This window comes from Rutidosis leptorrhynchoides, unplaced genomic scaffold, assembly GCF_046630445.1.
Source record: "Rutidosis leptorrhynchoides isolate AG116_Rl617_1_P2 unplaced genomic scaffold, CSIRO_AGI_Rlap_v1 contig413, whole genome shotgun sequence".
In the NCBI taxonomy this organism is placed as follows: domain Eukaryota; kingdom Viridiplantae; phylum Streptophyta; class Magnoliopsida; order Asterales; family Asteraceae; genus Rutidosis; species Rutidosis leptorrhynchoides.
The window spans coordinates 10,077-36,649 of record NW_027266646.1 but is presented as its reverse complement, the minus strand read 5'-3'; the positions used below and the strand labels follow the sequence as shown (position 1 = coordinate 36,649).

General features: G+C 38.5%; 3 protein-coding genes and 1 pseudogene across 3 annotated transcripts; 2 read left to right on the top strand and 2 right to left on the bottom strand.

The window, feature by feature from the left end:
- Nucleotides 1-627: 627 nt before the first annotated feature.
- Nucleotides 628-7,866, bottom strand: LOC139883531 (potassium channel AKT1-like). The gene is made up of 14 exons (XM_071867695.1): nt 7,715-7,866; nt 7,023-7,446; nt 6,573-6,893; nt 6,248-6,493; nt 6,045-6,143; nt 5,828-5,860; nt 5,555-5,740; nt 5,291-5,485; nt 5,126-5,201; nt 4,128-5,031; nt 3,481-3,603; nt 2,663-2,733; nt 1,310-1,386; nt 628-1,101 (listed from the first exon to the last, which is right to left on the bottom strand). Exons 1-14 carry the CDS (start codon nt 7,864-7,866, stop codon nt 628-630), a joined length of 3,381 nt encoding a protein of 1,126 aa, XP_071723796.1.
- Nucleotides 7,867-9,899: 2,033 nt separating this feature from the next.
- On the top strand, nt 9,900-11,471 carry LOC139883530 (serine/threonine-protein phosphatase 7 long form homolog). Its single transcript, XM_071867693.1, has 4 exons — nt 9,900-10,426; nt 10,528-10,615; nt 10,719-11,159; nt 11,253-11,471. Exons 1-4 carry the CDS (start codon nt 9,900-9,902, stop codon nt 11,469-11,471), a joined length of 1,275 nt encoding a protein of 424 aa, XP_071723794.1.
- Nucleotides 11,472-12,165: 694 nt separating this feature from the next.
- On the bottom strand, nt 12,166-14,786 carry LOC139883529 (uncharacterized). The gene is made up of 4 exons (XM_071867692.1): nt 13,693-14,786; nt 13,292-13,615; nt 12,336-13,213; nt 12,166-12,170 (listed from the first exon to the last, which is right to left on the bottom strand). The coding sequence occupies exons 1-4, from the start codon at nt 14,784-14,786 to the stop codon at nt 12,166-12,168; spliced, it is 2,301 nt and encodes a 766-aa protein (XP_071723793.1).
- A 7,591-nt stretch (nt 14,787-22,377) lies between these two features.
- On the top strand, nt 22,378-23,206 carry LOC139883528 (uncharacterized; annotated as a pseudogene).
- The last annotated feature ends 3,367 nt before the right edge of the window (nt 23,207-26,573 follow it).

Here is a 26,573-nt window from a genome sequence, read left to right as displayed (position 1 = left end):
TCCTTTTGTAGCCTCATCCCACCACCAAGATCCTCTTGGTGCGACTCCTTTGCCTTTGGAGACTCCTAACATTGAGGAAGCAACTCTTTTAACACACCTTTCCATCGCCTCCCACGTAGAGTTCACATCCTCATCTAGTCTCCAAACGTCTTCACCCATCATGGACTTCTTGAAGTCTTCTAGTTTGGTTCCTTTGAGACTCCACCAACGGATTTTGGGTTTATCATCCCTCCCCTTCTCTTGCTTCCATTGTCTTACCTTTGTGTCTAGCACTAACAACCTATGTTGCGTCGTAAGTGCCTCACCCGGTAATACCTTGCAATTCTTACATTCCTGACGGTCTCTCCTCTGTGTCAGGAAGAAGTCTATTTGAATTAGATTTCTACCATTTTTAAATGTCACCAAATGGGAATCCCTCTTTTGAAAACAAGTATTTGGTATCACCAAGTCATATGCCGAAGCGAAGTCGAGGATGGACTCTCCCTCCTTATTTCTACTCCCATAACCGTATCCTCCATGAGCATCATCGTACCCGTCACGATCTTTGCCCACATGTCCATTAAGATCTCCTCTGATGATGACTTTCTCACCATTTGGGATGCTTTGCATTATTGCATCCATACTATCTCAAAAGTCCTGTTTGATGCTATCACTCAACTCTACTTGAGGAGCATAAGCGCTGATAACATGCAACACATCTTTTCCCATCATGAGCTTGATGCAAATTACACGATCTCCATATCTTTGGACCTCGATAACATCATCTAGGATGGATTTGTAGACTACTATTCCGACTCCATTCTTGTTCTTATCTTTTCCAGAATACCATAGCTTGTGGCCGCTCTTGCCTAACATCCTACTCTTTTGACCTGTCCACTTCGTTTCTTGAAGACATAGGATGTGCACCTTTCTTCTCTCCATCGCCTCCGCTATCTCCAATGACTTTCCCGTAAGAGTACCTACATTCCAGCTACCTAATCTTAGTTTTCTATATCTCACTCTAACCTCCCTTACTTTCTCATGACCCTCCCTCCTATGCTTTCTATGCCCACCTATATTTCTACCCTCTATCTCAGTATGCGATGGAACTAACTTCTTTACCTACACCCATTCCGCAATGTGTGGGAACCCTTGCTCATTTAACACCATATTCGAGCATCGACATGGCACGTCGCTCGGTGAGGACGACGACCCCAACCCTTGCTCATTTATCGATGTACCCGAGATCCGATACAGCGCGTCGCTTCTAAGGTTACGCCCCAAGGAATATATTGTAGGATTCATATCATGGAGATTTGGCTATTTTTACGCTGGCCGCCAACCTACCGCAATTCTCCTCCTTTTTCATCACGGGCTTGGGACCGTGCAATGGCGGAGTTCGAAATACTATAGTAGACAAAAATTGAAAAAAATACAGAATGTATTATGTAGACAAAAAGCATTACAATCACATTAGCAACTAAATGGCTAAATTCTGACATTCAAAGTTTATGAGAAAGACCACCATTTTTTAGCAAATTCTAACTATAACCACCATGTTGATTTCTTTTAAACAATCTGCAGGCTGCACAATCTACCCTATGTTAAGGTCGCTTCAACACAGTCTCCCTGCCAATAATTATTTTTTTTTGTAAGCAAAAACTGCATAATGTAAAATAAAATACACTTCAAAATTCAAATGCCATAAAAGAATAGAGAAGACCCGTTCATCAACCAAACATCAAGGTTTAAAATATCTTTCATCCTCGAAAATTTTGCATCCCAACCATGGATAATCCTAACTCTTATCCTCCATTTTTCATTCGTGACAAGTTTTGCAAAAGGAATAATTGACTTTTAATAATTTCCCTACATTCACCATAAACAACAAAATGTTACTGAGATGATATGGGACCTTAGAAGAAACAAACCTCCCATATGATATGATTGTCTATGCAGACAAGGAAAGCCAAATAAAAATCATGAATTTGAGATGGGAAAATATATATTCTGACATTGGAATATATGTGCTTACAAAAAAATAATTTTTTTTTACCAGTCTCAAGGCGCGATCATGATTTTTATCAACAGTATGTTGCAAAGCATAAATATATGTTCATACAATTAGGATATTGAAAAGCAGAAATTTCCAGATCTAATGAGGAAACGAACAACAACATATAATGAAACGTCAAACATCTGCAATAAATCAAACGAAAATTAAACGTAACACTTACATTGTCTATCAAAAAAATGCTGGAATCCTCACTCTTCCCTGTGAAAGAAAACACCACAACAACTTATACAACGAACAACAGAGACAAAACAAAGATACTCTCTAAAGACAAGTAAAAAAATTCACTGATATATGAATCTGTAGTTGCACCGTTCAAGCGATGAGAAGAAAAGGCCATTCAATTTGAAATAAAAAGTAACAAAATTAAATCGCATAGAATGACATACAACCGAAAAAATCATCAAATCTTTCATAATTTTTCAATATCACAGTAAAAAAAAAAGATTCCCACAATCCCGACCACCTCCTTATTCAAATAAAAAAAATCCATTCATGATGGGGCTCAATTAATTAGGCCATGGCTAGACTCAGATTTAGCAATAAAAATAATGATATATGATTACAATAGCTGAATAAATAATGAAGCAATCACTCAATCTAACTTACAATAGCTATGTGGTGTTAACTGTGAATTGAAGCATTGATCCTCCAGTTTGAGTTCATCCAATGAAAGCAACCTGCACAGAAAAATTAAAACAAATGGTACAACATGATGAGAAATATAAGAAAGATCAAGTGAACCTTTGAACACACACAAAAAAGTAACACATAGCATAATATTTTCGAGAACTTGTTGCAGATGCTCATCATGAGTTTCATCCACAACGACCAACGTTGCGGAGGTATACATACACAACCTCACTTACTCATTAGCACAACGTTAACTGATCATTAAACCTTCACCACCAACAGTTTAAATCATCTAGAGATGTCAACACATTTTAACATCAACGCAAGATCATATAAAAGTGACAAATGCAAATAAAAAAACTAAAGCTACCATTTGAAAGCACATCGATATGATAAAGATATTAGAAGCATTGGACAAACGTTCGTATTAGTGCCTGATTTACATATGACTATTCAAATTACTTGGCTCTCAATCTGACGTTTAATTCAGTTGTGATATCAGGAACAAAAAAGTTATTTAAATCAATTAACAAAATGGATTTTGAATCAATTAACAAAACTCATAACATGAAATTAAAGTTTATGAATCAATACCCAACACATGAAACACCGATGACGAAATCATCGTCCTGATCATAACAATATTAGTTTTTCTTGAAGCTTTATACTCTCTATTAGATTGATTGTAAAACGGATTATATGAATCAATTAACAAAACTCACAACATGAAATTAATAAAGTTTATGAATCAATGCCCAAAATATGAAACACCGATGACAAAATCGTCATCATACTCCAAAGATATCAGTGTTGAATTCGAAATAGGTCTTGCAGAGAAGAGGTTCGCTTGCTTTCTCCAGTATGAAACGCGCTCAGGTCGGAGCTTGCTTTGCTGAGACGCGATTTTGGTTAGATCTCTGCAGAGAAAAAAATAAGCGAGAGAGTGAAATTGAACGATTCGATCTAATGTTTGGTGAAGAAAGATGAATGGAAGAGAGCTAAACGTATTTAAATTTTGTTAGAGGATAGAGAACAATGAACATTCATAATTTCAATGGTTTTGCAAAAAATGAACAGTACTAAATGCAATCAACTATAGGGTTTTATACTATTTGATGTGCGTGATTTATTACAATACTATAACTGTTATTCCCTAATGTAGATTCTGTCTGAAGAAAACGTACGAAAAAGAAAGCACCTAAAGTGAAAAAAGAAACAAAAAGAACCTGCATTACTTGCAATCTAAGCAACAACTACAAATTGTCATTTTCCGTCAAAGAAAAGAAACTCTCTGAAAGTGAAATAGCATTAAGCGCCAGACTAGAATTTACAATCATCGGTGGGTTTGAAAGTGGTTGCTTTTGGGAACCAAAACTTCATTGAAAAGCAAGGTTTCTGATGTGCCACAACCTGGTATACTTGAAATCTAAGCGACAACTACAAATTCTCATTTTCCGTGAAACTTGGGATGCAAGCCTCTTGATTTGCAATATCGCTAGTGAAAATTAGATGATCACCATCTCTAATCACTTCAATCTCGTCAATCTCAGCTCCATCACTGCTTAGAACTTTAACGTTGGATATGCCAAATTTCCTAGCACAAATGTCTAGTAGCTCCTGGAATGTTCCAGGAAGTAAAATGAGCTTCCCTGAACCTTCTCCTTTTTCTGGACAACTAACTTTCACTCTAGCAGGATTATTCTGACGACTACCACTACTATTATCTGATGTCACCCTTAGCGAATCACTATTCGAGAAAAATAATCCCCCACCCTCACGAGGAGAATCCCCGGATTTCGCTGCAGCCGACGACATCATTCCAAATAGTGAATTATGGAAATGATTTGTCCTTCGTCTTGGCTTTTGTTGGCATTTATTATATGATCCATCTGGTAATATAGCTGGCTCACTAGTAAACCGGCCAAGAAAATAAGTACTACGCTGCCTTTTGAGGATTTTAGGCGGTGACAAGGTCTTCGCTGCTTGAAAAATGACCTTTATGTCCTCATGACCCTGTTGTTCAGCTAAATCTCTTGGGGTCCAACCGTGAATATCTGGTTTGTCCATGTCGGCTCCTTTATTTAACAGGAATTTGACTATGTCGATATTGTCTTCACTAACGGCGATGTGTAACGCTGTCGTTCCGTTTGTTCTAGGACAGTTGACGTCTCCTCCGGAACGAGCAATTTCCTTGAGGAGGTTTAAGTTGTTCTGCTCTGCTGCCATGCAAGAGAAGTTACCTACATCTCCAGCATTTATGCTTGCACTATTGTCCATCAATAATTTAACGACATGATCATGGCCATGTAGCATTGCCTCCCATACCGGTACACTCCCATCCGAGTCTGCATTCAGTACGAATTATTATTACTAGTATAAAATTAAAGAACTACCCTGTAAATAGTTATTTTAATTTGTTTTATTATTATTATATGATACCTCTGCTGTTAGGATCAGCCCCAAAATCCAGTAGAAGAAGCACACAATTCTCGTTTCCTTTGGATGCTGCTATATGCTGATTATTTACCAACATGAATTATACCAAAGGGTTATGTAATTATAACAAAACTTGAAAGTTTGGGGACGAGTTTCATTAATAATTACCAGAGATGTTCGTCCGTTGTTGTCTGCTTCATTCGGGTCAAGGCCTCGTTTTAACAATTTATTCAATAACACGTCGTCTCCTCGGATAGTGGCAAAGCACAGACTAAGAGGTAAATCCATTTTACCACGAGCCAACATGTTTTCCATCTCCAACAAAATTCCCTCCATGATTGGATCATTCGAGTCTTTCAAATGCTGCATTCTCAATATGAAATATTTAAAAAAACTTCTAAGATAAGTAATCAAATTGAATGATTTTATCACCTGAATGAGATTATTCATGATTATGGTCCCATCTCCAACATTGGCCTGAACAATGTTCATGAACGCGGTTCGGTTCAGTCGGAGTAGCTGACACAATCGCTTGGTTCGGACTGTAAACACTTGTGGCCTATAGAAAAGAACGCCAACTTCTCCACAGACATCTCCAGTTGTTGCCTCGCCAACCACCTAAATTAGAGTTTATATACTTTTAGCTGACTTTTCCTTTTACTCAGAAAGCTATATATTTATCATTATTTAACCAGTAAAACTTGCCTGCTCGACTCCATTTTTCAGAAAAAGAAATTCCTGTCAAGAATAATGAATTAGTAGGTGTCACTTAAATGAAAAGCTAAGTTATAGAATACTACCTCCGGAAATACTTGCCACTTTTCCTATGTAATTTTCCTATATAATTTACATTGGAAAAGTGACAAGTATTTCCGGAGGAAGTAATAAACAACAGAATGTTAAATTGGAATTGGAATATTACAGCAATTCCAGTGACGAGTATGTAGAAATCTGTTGGGGCTTCATTCTGCAAAATCACATCTTCTTTAGGAGGAAAATACTCAGCTTTCATTTCCGAGACCTGTAAAATTATTTTTCATAAACAAATTGTAAAGTTCAAACCTTATGAACAAAATACAAAATTCATAGAAAATTGATAGATTTTGTTAGTATTAGTAGATTTACCAGCTGAAAAAGCAAATCATTAGAAACGCCTTTAAACAGGTAAACTCTGTCAACAAGAGAATAGAAAAGATAGTGAGAAATGCCAGAACGGATAGCCTTAGGAAGAGCGTCAAGAGTTTCTTGTTGTTGTAGCCCTTCCGAATCTGTCCTAAATTTCAAAGACAAATGTGCTAGCATCTGATCTTGCAGCCGATGAGGTAATTGATTCCTCTGAGCAAAGCTTGACGCAGCTTGTATCGTATCCCTCTAATTCAAAAAGTAAAATGAGACTCTAAACAATTACTAATAAGCATTAAAAACATGATGAATTCTACTCACTACTTACAAATTGTCTGGTTCTACTTGTGCCATGGACAATCAAATTGGTCATGTTACCAATTAAATAAGCAGTCAATCCGAGATTAAATAGCATGTAGAATATATCAAAGATCATCTCCTTTGAATTCACCGGGTGTAAATCTCCATAACCGACTGTCGTCAGGGTTGTAATAGACCAATACATAGAAGTCACATAACGAATCCAAACACTTCTCTGAATGAAGTAATCTCCGAGTGATGCTCCGATCCAAGTTTTCTCAGGGTCGTGATGAGTTTCAGCTATAAGATAGTAAAAACATCCAGCAAGGTGTACGGCGAAAATCGTAACCTGCCAAATTCTTATATCAAGATGAGGTGATGCATAACCAAACATGGACCCAAAATACTTTTTAAGTGTCGTAGTTTGAAATTACTAAAATTCAAACTACGACACGTAACAGAGAGAGTAAATACTTACGCATAAAAGTTTGGTGCATCGAACCCAAAAGTAGTTAAAGTGCCTATCTTTCTCCAGTCTTGAGAAAAGAGCGCTAACTCTTCGTAGACGCCAAAGGCGAAGCATGTTGAATAAGCCATAAAATTGGAATGGCTTTGGGGCAAGCTTTTGAGCAACTTCGGATGGGATTGTGGATATGACATCAAGCACCAACCAGGTTCTAGTATACTTCCAAGCAATCTTTTTTCGTTCGTCAACAAGTAAATATGTGGTTTTGTCAAGATAAGCTACAAAGAAAGTGAGGATAATGTCTATGGCAAAAAATCCATTAACAACGTTATCGGTAATGGCAAGTTCTTTCACTGGCTTCTGTAGGAATCCAAACTCGAATGGTGAAACCCAAGCAGTATATGCCACTAAAACAATAAGAAACGTTTGCCATATCCTGCAAGGATGACATTGTTAACAATGAATAAATTAAGATTTGTCTACTTTGGACCACAACAAGTAATCAAAAAGTTAACTTTTTAAAAATCCAAATCCCTTTTGCATGTACCGAAATAGGAGCGTCTAAGCGTACATGTCACATCATGTCCACCAAAGAATTTCTCCCGAAATGGACAATTATGGATTTTTTTTTTTCCAATTTCCATCGAAGACAGAAAAATTCAACTACAAACTAACCCAAAAAAGGGAAATTGACAAATAGAAACCTGTATTTACGATCATGGGGTGATATAATGTATTTCCGAAGCTTGTTTCTACGATTGCTTCGAGCACCGAGTGACGGCAAGATTGAAGTTGTTAGACTGAAATGGCTTCCATCTCTCGAAATCTGTTCGGCAATTCTCTGTTCTCCACACATATGCATGTTGAATGTTAAACCACCTCCACCACCCCTATTTCGATGGCTAGCCGCCATTGTTAAAGCTAAACCCTTCCTTCTTCTTCTAATCAATACTAGTAGTATTAGTATTGTTGTGATTTGGAGTTTTTACAACTCATGAGTACTAAAATGATGGCGGTGGTTTTACTAGTCCTATTATAAAGGCTTTAGTTAGTTCAGTTAATTACATATATATTTTTGTATTAAATTAGGTAGACATAATATGTGGTGTTTTGCATTTGATGGAGAGAAATAAGGAGATCGAGTTCACAGAACTCGATCTTGCTTTGCTAATCACCATGAGCATACAATTAACTACAATTAACTAGATTAAAGAGGAAAATCGAGTTTTTTGATTTCGTTTTTCATCATTAGGGCATCATTACATCATCATAATTTGTGGGAAAGACCATAGTCGGGAACACAAAACTCGACTTTGACCATAGTCGGGAACACAAAACTCGATTTTCCAAAACCGAAAATAGAGAACTCGACTTTGACCATAGTCGGAGACAGAAAACTCGACTTTGCTTTTTTCCAACATAACCCGACAGGTGTCGACACCGGGCATGTCACCATGGATTTCCTTTGGATAAATTCTCCAAAATCGAGTACAAGGAACTGATTATGCTCCATGTGATAACCCCCGATCACCACTTGTCCACACCGGGTTACATGCAAGATTTCATTTGGATAAAGTTTTGTATTCTTACCCATCTCATCGATTATATTAACCGGCTACAACACAATTCTCTCTTTCACTTACACAATTCTCTCAAAAATTTCTCCATAAAATTTTTCCGTCCCAAACCTATCTCCCTATGAAAGCTTTTTCCGGCTAAATCAAAACCGGTAGTAATAATCTGCGAAAACTCTCTTCTATACTCACAAAATTTTCTCCGTCTCAAAATTCACCGAAATACAATTTTCTTCGATTTTTCGTTCATCCTGTTCCACGATAATTAAGGTATGATTTCTTTTCTTCTATATTTTTTTTTATGATTCGTAAATAAACGTTACATGTTATTATATTTAAAGTAGAAAATGAAATAAATTTAATTTTTATTATTTATTTATTGAATTTTTGTTTCGATATTTCTGTATTATATTTCTATTAATATAAATTTTATATATGGTTGTATATTGGATTGGAGCAGTAGTTTGATTAAATTATTTTATGAATGTAATATTGATTGTTAGGAGTATTTAATTAATTGATACATTATATATTATTTATGAAAATTTATTTTGTTAAATTCTAAATCTGTAACGAAAGGATTTATTATATTTTTTAAATGGCTAAAAATAAAATTCAAACGAATTACGTAGTTTACTTTTCTAAAATAAAATAGTATTTTTTCCGTTCCGCGATATGTTTTTTAAGTTATTGGTATAAAAAATAAGATGAAAGAGATAGTTTAACATATTTTGATTATAATTATACTACTTTCATCTCAAAATAGATATAAAACTTTTCATATAATTTATATGTAAAAAAATTATATCTATTTAGGGACGGAAGTAGTACATGAGAGTCATCTATTTTAATAAAAAAATTAAAAGTCTAAAAAAATATGTATTGTGAGACGGAGAGAGTAGTAAGTAATTTACTATTTAAACAACGTGCGTGAATTTGTTTTCTGGATAATTTACTAATATTTATTCACGTTTAGATTATGGAGGCGTCTACATCAAGTGAACCCCAGAGAACTTCGTGGGTGTTGCAGGGACCTGAACTGAACGATCTTCTGTGGATGTAGCCGCACCACCGATCTGATCATATTTTTCGCAACGAATCGATGTACGACAAGGAGTTGTCTGTCAGAAGGACCGATAGGTTTATCTGAGATTTACTGGGGAACGTGGATTACTGTCCAGACAGCGTCCGGGAACAAATCGACAGGCTTGAGTTCGGGTTGTTCTCCAGGATCGGTAAAGTGCAATATGACCATCATTTAATTACGGCATTGGTTGAGCGCTGGCGGCCGGAGAAGCACACATTCCACTTCTCCATGGGAGAGGCCACCATTACGTTACAGGACGTGGATGTCCTGTTAGGTCTACGTGTGGATGGTGATCCGGTCACAGGACCAGATGGGATACCCCAGGATCCATCAGAATTCTGTCAGAGGTTGTTCGGCTTCATTCCGAAGATAAAGAAGTCGAAAGTTTCCCTTATTAGCCTACATGACCATATTAACACATTTAACCAGTCTATCCCGGCTACACAGTTTCAGGCATTACAGAGGGTCCGATGCTTCGTCGCCTATTTGCTCGCCGGCTCCTTGTTCTGTGATAAGAGAAGCACACATGTAGATATGTTCTTATTAACTAATATTGAGGATGTACATGTATGTGGCAGCGCCCTTCTCGCCCAAACGTACCGCGAGTTGTCTACTGCTACACAATTTGAGGCTAGAGATATTGATGCATGTGGGCTCCTCATCCATACATGGGCTTGGGAGAGGATCGCTAGGGTGAGGCCGGAATTTCGTCGTGGTCATGTAGCGCCAATTGTTGGTCTTCCATTGGCCGCGAGGTAAGCTTACGCCGATTTATCATTTCAATTCCTTATTCTTATCATGTTATTGCCTCCCAATATTGTAATATAATGTATTGACATTTAATTTGTTGATGCAGGTGGAGTAGGTATCTAAAAAAAACACAGGTGGCTAACCACAGCCTTGTGGCAATCAGGGATCAACTGTCTTGGTTGGGCCCTGACGATGTAAGCTGCAATCATTTAATCCTTATATTTGTCACTTTAATTATTTGTAGTTCGTAAATTACTGTAATCCTTAACTTCCAATTTTAAATTTTTAATATTTCAGTTCGATTGGACGCTCTACGACGAAAGGTATAACACACTTCCAGACAGGTGTCGTGCAGGACATGATATCTGGGGGTCTGTGACCTATCTCCATTACTATCATATCGTCGAGCCACACCAAGCAAATATGGTAATGCGGCAGTTCGGATTGGTGCAATCTATTCCCTCAGACCCTCTTCTTGATCGAGAAACTCAACGTCGTCTACAAGCATTGAGGAGGTCATGGAAGAGTAGGAATTGGGCTGAAAAGCACGCCGCATACCTTGACCACTGGAACATGCAGGCACAGTACGTCGTCCACGGTATGCCTGTTGGGTTGGTCACGGTGGACAACGACTATTTCGATTGGTACAACAGGCGGACCGTCCACTTTGTCGAAGACCCCGGTCGTAGGCATCGTACGACCGGTTACCTTGGTCACACTTCTGTTGCACGGTCCATGGTACGTATATTTTAATTACATCAATACATTAATTCTTTTGAAGTAAATTCAATCCTGAATAAATCTTACTTGGTTTTTTATAATTGTTTGCAGTTGGGTACGCTTAGCAGAATATTTAGAAGGGGCGGCCACCAGAATGATGTATATTCCAACTGGACCGCGGAACAGATAACGGATACTTGTCTTGCTACGGGTACACAGATCTCTGATCCGACAATTGGATCGAGTGAAGGATACACACAGATGAACCCGTCGCAAGGACACGACTTGCCTCATGCTAGGGAGCGCGCGGCCCGCCGTAGAGGGCATTGAGCCGCAGATGACGCTCCTCCGCATGCCGAAACACCTCCTCCTCCACCACCAGAGGTGGTTCCGCAGATGATGCATAGCCAATCCGCAATTGATACGTCCCAGGGGTTCGTCCCAGGATTGTCATATGATTTTTTTGCATCAAGTTCACACGCATCAGTGACTCCTCCGCAATTTCCGGTATATTCCAACTATCCTGCATCCCAAGAATTGGCTGCACTCCTAGATGATCTACAGTGTCTTTCACGTCCAATTGAGCGCGATTTTCTCGAAACTGGGCGTCGCCATTCCATGAGTAGTGAGTATCCGACTACAAAACTTTTTCCCCAGTTTCAATCACCGGTACTCGATGATACGAACCGTGTTGGTTTCGGAGCTCATACGAGTTCACCTACCGAATTAGGTTTTGGATTTTATGCAGGATCGTCTACATATGTCCCATCAACGCACGAGGGTCAACGTGACGAGAATCCGAACATGGCAATTCCTGGACAGCGTTACCCAGTGCGTGAAAATAGAGGGAATCCCCCTAGGTTACCCGGGAATTGTAGTGATCCTAGACACATGAGAGGGGGACATGGACATCATTAGTTAATTTTAAAAATCGATCATATGTATTTATGAAATATGGTTTTCAATGTGTCTTGTTGATTTTTAATAATAGCATAACATCTTTATTCATGAATCATACACATTCTCAAACTGCATTGTTAAAACAAACATCAAGCAAAACAAACATTGTATAAACAGAAGTCCGATCATTCGTCGTCGTCATGATCATCATCGGAAGATGGGTTTCCATGCAGTCCGTATAGGTCGTAAACCATGTTTATCGACACTCTGTCCGATGGGGGCGACTTATCTTACATCCAGTGATGATATGATCTAAGCTGCCGCACCGACTGCACGACGGTGGTCTGCGTCCTTTCCTATTGGCGTAGTCCATTGCTCCTTTTCGTCTTAAAAATCTCTTCCGACCAGGACCGGAATGATGAACCATCCGACTATCATCAGGTAAAAGCTGCCATCCTAGATTTCGGGGCCACAGGTCATCGTCCACGGGATTTAGATCACCGCTGAACTGCTGCTTCCATCCCTCCGTTATGTAGTACGGAGCAACTAAATCCATGGGGTCATACTCAATTACGGCCGCAACGACCATTGCATGCGAACAAGGGATCCGGTATGTCTCCCATTTACCGCATGTGCATTTGCACTCTCCAAATCGAACCGTATGTTTGTTTCCCCCGTACCCAGGACCACGTATTGCAGTTCTCACGGAGTATTTAAATTCATCTGATCTGAATTTTTTCACCGTGTGTTTTCTGGCTCGCAACCTGTACCTCTCGTACGTCTCCATATGTATCGGTGCAAGGACTTTGCCCCAGTATTGACTTTTTGTCCGCTCGTCGTCGAAAATTTTAACAACTTTTTCGTGCGTTGCCTGAACGAAGGCCCTAATCGGCAGCAGACGGTCACAACACAACACATTGTTGTAACTCTCTGTATTGTTTGATGTAGTTATGCCCCACCGGTAGAATCCGTCTCCGAACAATGTCCATTTCTCGATCGGCAGTTTATGAAGCCAAGTACAAGCGGCTTCACTTATATTTTGCAAAGCTTCCCATGCAGCACGGTACTTACGCTGTTGAATCTTTGTACCGATGTTCCAACTTTGAGTTTTCACTCCTTTTGTTTTTTTTATCTTGGACAACAGATTTGCTCGAACGTGCAATATACAGTACCTGTGAAAAATTGGTAAATTAAAAATTATCAATTCAAATTGATATGGCAACCTAGTCATTCTAGGATTTTATCATTACCTGTGAACTCCCCAACCTGGAAACTTTTCATCGAGCTTGTCGATTGCAGCCAGGACGCCCTTACGACGATCTGATATGATACATGTGACCCTACGCCTCAAAACAATTTTCTTAAGGTTTTTGAGGAACCAGTACCAACTGTGCGTAGATTTTTCTTCTATGATGGCATATGCGACGGGCACAATCTTTCCGTTTGCTGTCTGGACCATCGCAACAATACCCTTTCCCTTGAATGCACCACGAAGATGCATAGCATCGACAGTAACTACCGGGGGACTGTGGTTAAATGTCGCTCTTGTGGCTCCGAAAGACCAGTACACATACCTGAATAAATGTACAGAAGTAAATATGTTGTGTAAATTTCTTAGCAAATGGAAAAATGTAAAAGTACGATTATTTACCTAAAAATCTTTTTCGTCATAGGTACACGTCCGTCCACCTTATGGAACTTCCACCGAACATTCGTCCCATAATTAGAATCTTCAAGCGCTTTCATGTAACTGGGTAACTCCCTAAAATTTGACTCCCAATCTCCGTACACCATTTTCATCGCTACTCTCTTACCGTCCCATGCTTTTTTCTTTCCTATTTGAACGTCGTATTCTTTTTGGACGTCCCGCTGAATATTCTTTATCTCGTAATTTGGACTATCTCGTATCGCGTCCGCTATGACGTGGGCTACAAGACTTTGTGACACATTCATGTCGTTGCCTCTGGTATTTACTCCGTGGCAATTGTGTTCAGGACACCATACAACCACTTTCCAAAAATTAGTTTCGTCGTTCAACGAAACTCGGATCCTCCAGTTGCAATCAATACCGTGACGTCGCTCTATGGAATAGTCAGGCTTGCACGTAAGGCATTCTGCAACCCATGTTTTCTTGGTACTCTCCTTAACGTAATACCCTCTTCCCCTTTGGGCAGACCACCTCGCTATCGCATCATTAATCTCTTTCTTGCCCTTACTAAAATTTGTTCCGACCATTATCGAATTTGGGTCGCCTGAGTACTTAGCTGGTGGAGGTGTCATGCGGCGATTTGATACGATGTCAGGTCCTTCCATGTTGCTATACACGTGATAAGTAGGTCGTACGTGTGTTACGACAGGCTGGATGTCATCCTCGTCTTCAGAATATTCCTCGTCGTCAGAAGTCTCGTATTCCTCACAATCTTCTTTCGACTCAATCATAGGGAGTCCTGACAATTCTTTCTCGTCACTCTGTACTCCATTGTCGTCCTTGTCATCGCAAATGTCTACCTGAGACCTACTTGATTGTACGTCGTTATGGTATCCGGATTTTTCTGCGGAAGTTTGATTTGGAGCGACGGAGATGAAGATTTCACGACTAATTGTCGGAATTCGATATATCCACGATAGTGAATCGTCATCATGAATCACTATAGGAGCTTGCCTTTCACCGTTGTCGTCCGTGTATACAAATTGGAGATACAACTGCATCGACTCTTCCAGACGAATACCGACACTATTATACATTAATTCTAAAAATTCATCATAACTCATCATACGATCAATTAAACATTGTGAATCGGCCATACCGTGGCACACTAATTTATTACCGACCAACTGTAAAGAATTCTTCCAATACAAATTCAAATAGAAAAAAGACATTTCGTAGACGAATTATTGGATGAAAAGACGCTTAAAAAAAATTAATTGATAGAAATATGTTAAACAAAAAATGAAATGAGAGAAATGCGTTTAAAATAAATAAATTGATCGAGTTATTTTCGCTGAAGTGTTTTTATATACATACCATCAACTAAAATTCAACATCAACATCAACAAACAAACATTCAACTAATCAGGTGTATATCTAATTTTTTATTAAAATCTGCGAGTCATGCTCGAGTTCAGCTAACTCGATCATGCTTTTGTCTGCATATTCGGGTTCTTTGTATTCGATTGTGGCGGAATGTTGGTTGCAAAATCGAGTTCTATGAACTCGATTTTGATGTCTGTTTTATTTTTTTTGCAAATTTTGGTTGCAAAATCGAGTTCTATGATGTGGCAAATTTTCTTGCATAATCGAGTTCTATGAACTTGATTTTGATGATGTTGGTTTTGTTTTTTTACAAAGTCAAAGACAAAGAACTCGATTTTGATTAACCATAATCGAGTTTTCTGAACACGATTATCTTAATCACCAATTAACCAAAATCGAGTTCTCTGAGCTCGATCTCTGTACTTCTGTTCACCGTCCCGTTTCAACCTACAGGACTGTAGCGTGCTCTTAGTTAGTTTGTTTAGTGATGACATACATAACAACTATCTATCTGATACGTGGCTTAGTACATGAGTACAACTCCCATGGCATTACCTGTTTTCCTTTTTTCAGAAAAGTAAACACATACATTAGTCGGAGTTCTGTTTAAACAGTGTGATTAATTCTTTATATATGATTCGCATGACGCGTTGTACATCGTCAACCAAAGAATATCTATTTTTTATTTAATTAATTGTCGACAAAAATCGGATGCTGTTTAATATATTGTGATTGTGTTCGATTTTTATTGATTGGGTTTGATTTTGTCTAGAAACTCAAAACTTATTCATCAGATCTATAGTTGTTCAAAATGTACTAATTATCCCATATGAGGAAAAACTGTATAAATATAATATTTTTTATTCAAGGGTCTCAACCCAAACAATTTGTTGATGGAAGGTCAATCCGTCGACCTCGTAGATGACGCCCAAGCAATATAAATTTTTATCTAAAAAAATTTGGTCCAAGGCTCATGTACGGGCCAAAATTTTAGTTCAATTCAATAATAAATACATTGTGTCTTTTAACTAAATCGATCTCTTCTTAAAGGAGACAAATGGTTTGTGTTCTTTCCTATTTTAGCCATTGACTTTTTTTCCCTTTCCTTTTGAGATACCATGAACTCTGAAACACCTTGCAAATGGTGCCTAGCTAGCTGAATCATGCATACTTATTTATGGCTATAATCTTCAACAGTAGAATTAAAGTTTTCTTATGTATTTATTTACTGAATATGTATATAAATTAATGTAAAGAAAGTATTTTTCCTTTCATCTTTAATCAATATCATAAATTCTAAAACACAGCTATGTCAAAAATGACATTAAATACTAGTATTACTTATATTAAATGAAAAAAAAAAATACTCTTTAAGAGTATTTTGTCATTTAATCTCTCTAATGTGATCGCTTTTTAGTGTGTTAATATTAAACTCTGTTTGAATGTTTGATGTTCATGTTACAAAAGACAATAAAATACAGAGTTGGTTAAGGAGATTAACTAACTACAAGTACAATTTTCGTGCCTCTCTCGAATTGAAACAACAATAATTCCGTACATAACAATTCTCTTGTATTTAACCCAGAGAACATGCAATTTATTCTTTGCAAATAAGAAAAAAACAAAAAGAGGAATTTTAAGACTTTTATGTTTACTAAGAAATTAAATTCAAATCGCAAATAGGGTCCGAATTTGAGAAAATAAAAATCGATCGGATCCGTCGGAGTTGGACTACGGAGTATATTATTGTGGCCTAGAGATTGATAATGAATGCTCACACTTTTCTTAATCGGTTTGTCCTTGTTGTAGTCATCAACGACGACTCGGTCCATTAATACCGGTCATATTATACTCCTATCCTATATGTTATTTATTCCTACAACTTTCTTTACACTCTTATGTGTTAAGGAATTCCTACAACTTAAAAGTTCATTAGTACTCCCACGATCCCTAATTATTTATCAATTGTTTATAAAAAATGCACGTGACATATAATTATGGTGGGGATAGTAACTATAAGGAGTATAATTTAGTACATTTGGCAACTCGGTGCGAATGTATTAAATATATTTTTTTTGGAGCAAGAATGTATTAAATATAGATATGGACTTTTACACATTACACTACATCGATCGACATCGATCGATCAACCTAGTGCGTGGAAACTAATACTATCATATACTACCTATAAAGAGACATGATTATCGATGCTTGAAACAAAATGAAATCTGAATATTTTTTATTTCTGTTCAATTTGTTAACTAAATGTCAGTGAGTACTAGGGGAGTCGATATATAATCAATTCATAATTCTTGTCCTATAATATAGTACTCACTTGAATTTTGGCAAATGTTCATAAAATCAATCAGTTTCTCATTCAAACCTGTTTATGGAAGAAGAAGAAAAAGAAAACTCATCAATCTCTATTTCTGTATTCAAACCTGTTTTAATCTACATATATATAATGAATAGTGTTGAAATTTAGGAGCGGAAGAACAAATTTGAGTGAAGCTAAATTTGATTCAACACAATTTGATTACGATACAGAGAATTGTAATACTGAAAAATTGAACTCATTCTATTAACACAACCAAATACATCATTATATAGAAGGATTGTGTAGGATGGTGGTGAAAGAGACACATCCGGCAAGCATGGTGGTGATGGTGGTGGCGTGGAAGTCAGGAAGAACAGAGAAAGCGGCATGGTGGTGGCTTTGGCGTGACTGAATCGGCAAAATCAGAGGATAGCATGATGATGAATTGACCCGAATGGGCTATAAGTTGTAGAAGAACAAACTTGGGCCAATTAAGCAAAGAAGCCCAACAAGCCCAAATTTTAACACCCGCCCTCAAGCTGGCACGTAGATAAATCGGAGAGCCGAGCTTGGATATGAAGAAGTCGAGGAACGAAACTGACAAAGCTTGTGAAAGGGCTTCAAACAAAACACTTGGACACTTGCTTCAATCATTGTAGTAGCGGAAATTGCATCAGGAAGCTGAACAACAGGGGTGTCATTCTTCGATGATCACATTATCCTATTTTATTGAACCTTCCATTCGATGCCTAACACACTACTATCAAATAATTACCTAACACATGAGGCGGCAAGATGCAATCCAGTGAAGCCGATAGACACCTATTATCGATAACTTTGCATACATTTCAAACCCAATCGACCAGGAATTCCAAAAGACAATCGGCAACATACATTCTCAAGTAGAAACAACCAGCAAGTAAGATTGAGGCTGTAGGTATAAACTGTATCATGCTCCAAACAGCCAAAAAACAACCATATGCACCATAGCAAACACTCTCCATATCCCAAACATACAAGGTAACAAGGCATAACATAGTGAACAATTGATGAATCAATCCAGGCAGGACAAAATATGACCAATGCAAAATATAATGATACTCTATTTCTGTTTTTGAAAAAAAAAATAGAAGTAAGATACCAACTCTCTTCACAATTCGGAAGGCTTTTCTTCGCTGGATCCAATTGACTCCCTTGATAACTTGTAAAGAATAACTTGACCATCAGAACTGGCAGAGAAAACTCCATTATGACTTGGAGAAGCTGCCAAAGCATTCACGTCACCTTTGTGGGAAGAGTGTGCTTGCAAAAGAGTACCATGCTGGCTGTCCCAAAATTGAACACTACCAGTACTGTCGGCACTGACAAGAGTCCCACATATGAGGGACATTTTGGCGACACATACGAAAGATAGTTTGCAGGAACGTGGTAACCAGACACAGGTGTAAGGATACTTGCTAGGATCTCTCCTCCTTGTGTTCTCACCAGGGTGTACAAATGGACACTCAGTCCAGGCGTGGACGTCGACGGAAGCTTCGGATTCTTTCCAGCTTGAGTAAATAGCTACTGGTATATACCATGGAGCAATAATGGACACATCATCTGGAGAACCTCCGCAGTTTGGAAAGCACCTTTCCCTTATACAACCTGATTCTTCGCATTGTTGCACACAGGCCCTGTAGCCGAATTGAGCATCACCAGCGCTAGCATCCAAACCTCCAACAAGAAATGAAATCACTACTATTACTAGACGCAGATCTACCATATTCAATTCTCTAGTTCGGAATCAGAGTAGGAAATTTCAACATTCCTGAATCCTGATTGCTTGGAAGCGAAATTGAAAAATGGAGCTCCACAAATCAGTAATCACAGAGTCGAAAGAGAGTAATGAGCGAAAGAGCGATTACTTGATAAATTAGAAAGAAAAAAAGCAGAGATTGATTAGAGAAACGGAATAACATAATGAAATCGAAGACTGGTAGGCTTATATGTTGACGTCAAAAGCCATGGCTATTGAACACAGATCGGAAAGAACACTAGTTGAAACCAAGATCAAAAGGAATGAACCTAAAGCTCAAGATACCATGTTGAAATTTAGGAGCGGAAGAACAAATTTGAGTGAAGCTAAATTTGATTCAACACAATTTGATTACAATACAGAGAATTGTAATACTGAAAAATTGAACTCATTCTATTAACACAACCAAATACATCATTATATAGAAGGATTGTGTAGGATGGTGGTGAAAGAGACACATCCGGCAAGCATGGTGGTGATGGTGGTGGCGTGGAAGTCAGGAAGAACAGAGAAAGCGGCATGGTGGTGGCTTTGGCGTGACTGAATCGGCAAAATCAGAGGATAGCATGATGATGAATTGACCCGAATGGGCTATAAGTTGTAGAAGAACAAACTTGGGCCAATTAAGCAAAGAAGCCCAACAAGCCCAAATTTTAACAAATAGCACGGAATTAGTTAACAAACCTAAAACATAGTAATTCATGGAATAATTCTCAACTAAAAAACTGAGATTTGTTTCTTATTGAAAGGTCTAGGATTGACTGCTCCTAAGAAATCTTCCAAGTCCTGAGTTTTTTTTGTATAGTGAGGTTTCAGTACCATCCCCAACTGCAAATCGGTGTTAGCTAGATCTTCAGGAACAAACTACAATTTTATCTTTTTATAACATGCAAAGTATTGATTGTTATTCCCCATCCAGGTTAGTGTGTAATCATATCCATTGGAATTAGTGCTATTAGATCGGCGGACGAGAGCGAGGAGGCCCGCATCTGCCGTTTCTTCTTTTGAAACTGCAGAGAGTTTGGCCGGGCCACTACAGTTTAAAAGGTAGTACAATTATTGCGCAAGGAGCGACCATTATGAGGTTTCTTATCGGAAACCAAAATCACAAGTTCATAAGTTGAAAGTGTGAGATACCGATGGGGGTTTACCAATTGTTACGCTGTCAATTGTGAAGGCAGAGGAGGTGGCTTGGCGATTTTATGGAATGAGGAAGATATTCTGGTACGAATTCTGTCAAAATCTGCTCGTCATATTGATTGTGTTGTCAATGAAGCTTGGAGGTGCATCGACTTCTATAAGAACCCGAAAAAAGAGAGGCGGGTTGAGTCATGGAATTTTGCCATGGATAATTGGGGGAGATTTCAATGAGTTGATGACTTTGGAAGAAAAGAAGGGAGAGGTCGACGACAGGATGGAAATTTTCCGTAAGGTGATTGGTTTTTGTCAGTTGCATGATTTGGGGTTCTTGGGACCAGAATTCACGTGGTCGAACAAGAACTTTGACGGCATGCGAATTTATGAGCGGTTGGATCGTTCGATGGTATTGGGATGCTTGTCCTTCTTCGCAAAGGTATGTTGTCCTGTAATCTCAATGGTGAAACTAATATTTCTGCCAGCATGCTAGACTGAATTTAGTTTCCCCAATGCAGCCTGGAATACCCTCTTTTTATTCCACGAGTGCAGAACATTCATGGACCGATTGAAGCTCTACCAATTTCGGGGTTGCTTCCATGGAATCTGATGAGAGAAGGCCATCTCTAGATTCCTCTAGAAGTGGCCGATTCAGTTGTTCTTCTGCTTCTCCTCATTCTATTGAAACACACAAGGAGCTTAAGAATGGGATTTCTCTCCTCAAGAAAAGCGTGGCTTGTATAAATGCTTACTGTTATTATTCTCTTTGTTTTGACGTCCCATCTAAATGTTATTTCTCCATGTAATCATTGTATTTCTTTTATGAGTTTTGCACATAGATCAAAAACATGAAACGTCGTTAATACTTAGAAGAGAAAATAATGACTGCTTCTTTTACACGGCACCCACTAAATCATGGTCGTGTCATTATTGTTGTTAAATTTATTTTACCTCATTGACTAATGAAAGATTTCAAACACAGAATAAACTAGATTTGAAAATAGAAATTACTAATGACATATCATAATAAAAACAATACAACTATAAAAGTACAGAACTCAATAATCCTTACTGGCCTATACTATGGGGCATACAAACATAAAATAAAGAAAAAAATAACTCAACAATCTCAGAACTGACGGTTGAATACCTCAACGAGCTCCACCGGTACATGACCAACAACCGTAGAGAATAAGAGTCCGAACCAGCATAACCTACCCCTCATCGAGTCCCCACGGAGGTAAACCTCGATAGAGCAGCCGGACGTCCTAATATGCATGGCATCGATCATTCTGATATTGGAACCCACGAAACGTCTAGCAGCTAGGAAGTAACCAGCGAAGAATGCAACGACCTCCGAATAGCAGAAGATCAGCTCAAAATTCATCGTGGTTATTGTTAAAATTTGGTTTGGGCCTCGGCCCACTCACTTCACATCATCAGCCCATCTCCTACATCAATCTCTGCCATCCACCATGCTTCTTCTTCTCTGTCTGATTGAAACCACTACACCATGCTCTACAGATGCACCACCATACCTCCTCTGTTTGTTTTTGGTCTGCTCACGCCATTGGGAATGGGTTCCCAATGGTGACTCTTCCACAAAATCACCACTCTTTGACCTACTTTAGTTTTTTTTGCTGTAGTTAGATTTTCAATAACTTGTATAAGTATCTATCTCCTTTGATTTGTAATTTGAGTTGTGTTGAATGAAATTAAGCCTTGCTCAAATTTGTTCTTCCGCTCCTAAATTTTAACATGGTACCAGAGCTTTAGGTTCAATTTTTGATCCTAATTTATTTTTCAAATCATTTTCATCTTCTTCGTCTCACACATCTGAAATTCATGGCTTTCGATGTTAATCTCTAACTGAGAAAGCCTCGATTTCTTTAGATTTCACTTTCATTTTTCGTTTTCGTAGCTCAGCTCTCTCAATCTCATTTTTGCTTCAAAAACAGCAAACCTTCTCTTCGTTCTCCGTCGAGCTCTCTCTGTGTAACAGAGAGCTCCGACGCTCAACTTGTTGGAATCCAAGCTCTCAGTTCAGTCAGAAATGGCTACACACCGACAAGGAGTTTCAATGTTCGTAACCATCATTTCAATCGCTTTGATTTGGTCAGTTAAGGGTTCAAGTCACCAGTACGATGGGGTCAGCTTCATTAACAAAGGTAACGCCTTTTGTCTTCCATGGCGGCAGTGAAGGATTATACGCTTCCATTCCCACTCAAAACGAGTCCTCTACTTCTGAAATTTCTTTCATACGATTTGAAAAGATTATATTTCGGAGGCCGAAGGAAGCTAAGGGATCAGGATTAGTTCAAGCCATTGTTTTCGAAGTTGAAGACCGTGAGGAAATTTGTGGTTCTGCTTACGGCGGTCAAAGGGTTGTTTGCTGTACTCTGGATCTCGCAAAATTAGGTGTCTGTATTCAAGGAGAAATCATTCACCGCCCATCAACCAAGAACCCTGAGTGGCCTCAAGTCTTTGGTGTTTCGTTTGGTGAAGATGATATTGCAGCAACATTACCAACAAAAACTGTAACGGTCTCAGGAACTGGGATGTATAATTTGTATTTCATCCATTGTGACTCAAATCTTAAGGGACTTGTCATAGATGGAAAAACTATATGGAAGAATCCTACTGGGTACTTACCTGGGAGGATGGCTCCGCTGATGCAATTCTATGGGTTTATGTCCCTTGCCTTTGTGATTCTAGGACTCTTCTGATTTTCCCAATATGCAAGATTCTGGAGAGAAGTCCTCAAATTGCAGAACTGCATAACTCTAGTTATTGCATTGAGCATGTTTGAAATGGCATTATGGTATTTTGATTATGCTGAATTACATCTTCTAGTGTTCAAAGCAACAATTTCGAAGGTCTAGAACCAAAGAATTCATGGAGGAGTTGGCTGCCGGTGCTGCTGTCAGCATGATTGGACAATTCGGTGTTGGTTTCTACTCAGCTAGCTCCAATTTCAATGAGTTCGGCCAGGTTTATTCTCTTCAATTTTGAGATTGTTGTTACTGATTCTGTTTGGTTAGATCATCTTGTTATTAGCCTAGCCGAATTGCATAGCTTGTTTATTGTGGAGATTTGGTTGTTGTTGGCTTATTGGAGGAATGGTGATTTTAGTAGCATTGTTAGCCGGCTTAGAAGTTTAGGCTATCATTTACTCCTGTCGTTGATGATTCTGCTATTTTCGAGTTGGAGTTATTGCTGCATTCCTGTGTTTGGAAGATTCAGTATTGCCTGATTCGGATTGTTGATGTTTCACAACTGTTTGGGAGATGTTCTTGCCTATTCTTGTATTATGGTGGTTTAGTGTTCACATCGTCTCTACGTTATTGATCAGTATATGCCACAACAGGCTGCTTGTTCAGTCTGTTGTACCAAGAGATGTGTAGTAAGCTTTGTTTAGTGGTTTAGCAGTTCTTCAGTCCATGTTTTCAGTTTCTTGCCAATTGGGGTTGAAGTGTATGTAAAAGTCATTGATAATTGGTGACTATAGACTGCACAGGATTGCATCTTGCCGCCTATGTTAGGTAATCATTTGATAGTAGTATGTTAGGCATCGAATGGATAGTTAGTAAAACAGGATAATGTGATCATCAGAGAATGACACCCCTGTTGTTCAACTTAATGATGCAATATCCGCTGCTACAATGATTGAAGCAAGTGCCCATGTGTTTTGTTTGAAGCACCGTCACGGACTTTTCCAACGTTCTCCATCGGCTTCTTCATGTCCAAGCTCGACACCTATGACTTCTCTCGTTGTCGGCTTGAGGGGGTGTTAAAATTTGGTTTGGGCCTCAGCCCACTCACTTCACATCATCAACCCATCTCCTACATCAATCTCTGCCATCCACCATGCTTCTTCTTCTCTATCTGATTGAAACCACTACACCATGCTCTACAGCTGCACCACCATACCTCCTCTATTTTTTTTTTGTCTGCTCACGCCATTGGGAATGGGTTCCCAATGGTGACTCTTCCACAAAATCATCACTCTTTGACCTACTTTAGTTTTTTTTGCTGTAGTTAGATTTTCAATAACTTGTATAAGTATCTATCTCCTTTGATTTGTAATTTGAGTTGTGTTGAATAAAATTAAGCCTTGCTCAAATTTGTTCTTTCGCTCCTAAATTTTAACAGTTATGGCAGCCCAACACGGCCATCCACATATCGGGAGCGAACATGTACTCTTATACCATAATAATATGCATGACTCAACTCCAAAAAGTATCCGTAAGAGGGAGGTTTGCATGATCCCTCATAAGGAGACCCAATTTTGGTAACCGTCATGATATGAAACTTTAATCGTATGAATGAATAAGATTTTTAAATTTTCTACAACTCTCGTATTATTCTGAAAGTAGTGATGTTGAGAAATTTAAAGATATATTAGATGATAAACTAGACTTCTTCATGGACTACTTTAGAAATAGAATGAGGTGTTTGAGCTGATGATCATGAACATTTCTCAACACGTCTCCACATATACAAATCAGGCTGTAATACCATGTTAAGGATTTGAATGAATTTGTGATAAATGTCACGAGGCTAACTCAACCTCGAAAGATAACTTAAGGAGGGAGTACAATTGATAGATTGATTCATGGAAATACTACTGACCAATGACTTCATTCATTCTCATTCCTTCGCGTCTTGTTCATCGCCTCTTGTTTATCTGAATCTCTGTCAGGAACATCAGTTATGTACACTCTCTCATCCCACACTTTGCTTCGGCTCTTGTCCAGCCCAATAAAGATGATAAAACTATTTTGGAAGTTGTCATAGGGATGAAGAATAACGAGATATCCAACTTCTTCAAGGAAATTCAGTGTAGTCGGCTTTTGTAAGAAATAGTTTTGTAAGGAAATTCGGCGTAGTCGGTTGTAAATTACCTCGACTGACAAGTAAAAAAATTTGACAAACTTGGTTGGAAAAGCCTTTTGGATCTCAAATGGATTCATATGATATGAACAGTAAATAATCTCAAATTTCATCAAAAGACATAGTAGAATTTACAACAGGAAAGCAAGTTGAAATTTATAGAATTCTGAAGATATTCGGACAGACGCCAAGTTGAAGAAGAAAAGAAAATGCCGAGCGAAGAAATTGTTCTCTGAGTGTGTTTTTCAATGTTTGATGTTTATAATCCTCTTGATTTCGAATATGTTTGGGAACCCCCTGATATTTACCAGATCAAATCAATATGGTCCCTCATCCTTAATATCTTGCTAGGTAAAATCCAGGCACAACGGTTAGCCAATCAAAAGATAGAACGTGGCGAGTAGCATATGAAGGTGGATAACAATATTATATACACTTAGGATGCGTTTGTTACGCAAGAACATGACAAGTAATTCTATCCCAGTCCAGTGTTTGGCGTAATTTGCGACGGAACATATCAGTGTTCATTAGGACAAGTATATAAAAGGAAATTTGATTTTCTTGTCCCATGTGAAAGGGTGGGATACATTGGGACAAGTTGGGACAGAAAGACTTTAAAAACAATAATGATTAGCGTGCCCTTCAACTTCATAGAAATTACATACTACAATCTAATCAATCAAAAAACTCATCGACACGTCATCTCTTCTTGCATAGACGCATCTTCACACCAACTACCGCTATAGCCCGCATCTCCGGTGACCCCAACTTATCAGTCAACGATCGCCGCAAGATCGCCATCGTCGTGAGTGGATCGGATAGCCATCGTCGTGAGTGGATGGGAGCGTCATCGTCGAAGCGTTGTGACCCATGCAAATCATCTCTGACAACCGTCTTCTGTCGCGCCGACTCGGCTTTCTTGGGCCCAAATTGCGATTCCATGGGCGCCTGTGGATGTGTGAGATCTGCGATCAAGCCCCAGCTTCCATCATCTGCAAGGCCAATGCGGCGACGATCTGTGTCAGTTGCGACGACGACATCCACTCCGCTGATCCGCTCGTCGATCGCCATGAGCGAGTTCCGGTCGAGCCGTGAGGCTGAGGAATTGTGGAGTTTAAAACATTGCTTAAGGTCGTTGATCCCAATTTTTGAAAAATCAACATATGAACCCTACAAATTGGGAATTGATTCCCAAATCGTCTGTTTGCTTAAGACCAAAAACAAGTTTCATACCTGTACTTCATTTTGTTGTACAAATAGATCCTTATAATTAATTTTTTGTTAACTGACAAATAGAGTTGATGAAATGGTGTAAATTATAACTTCAATTAATATGTAAGGATAGAATAGATATTA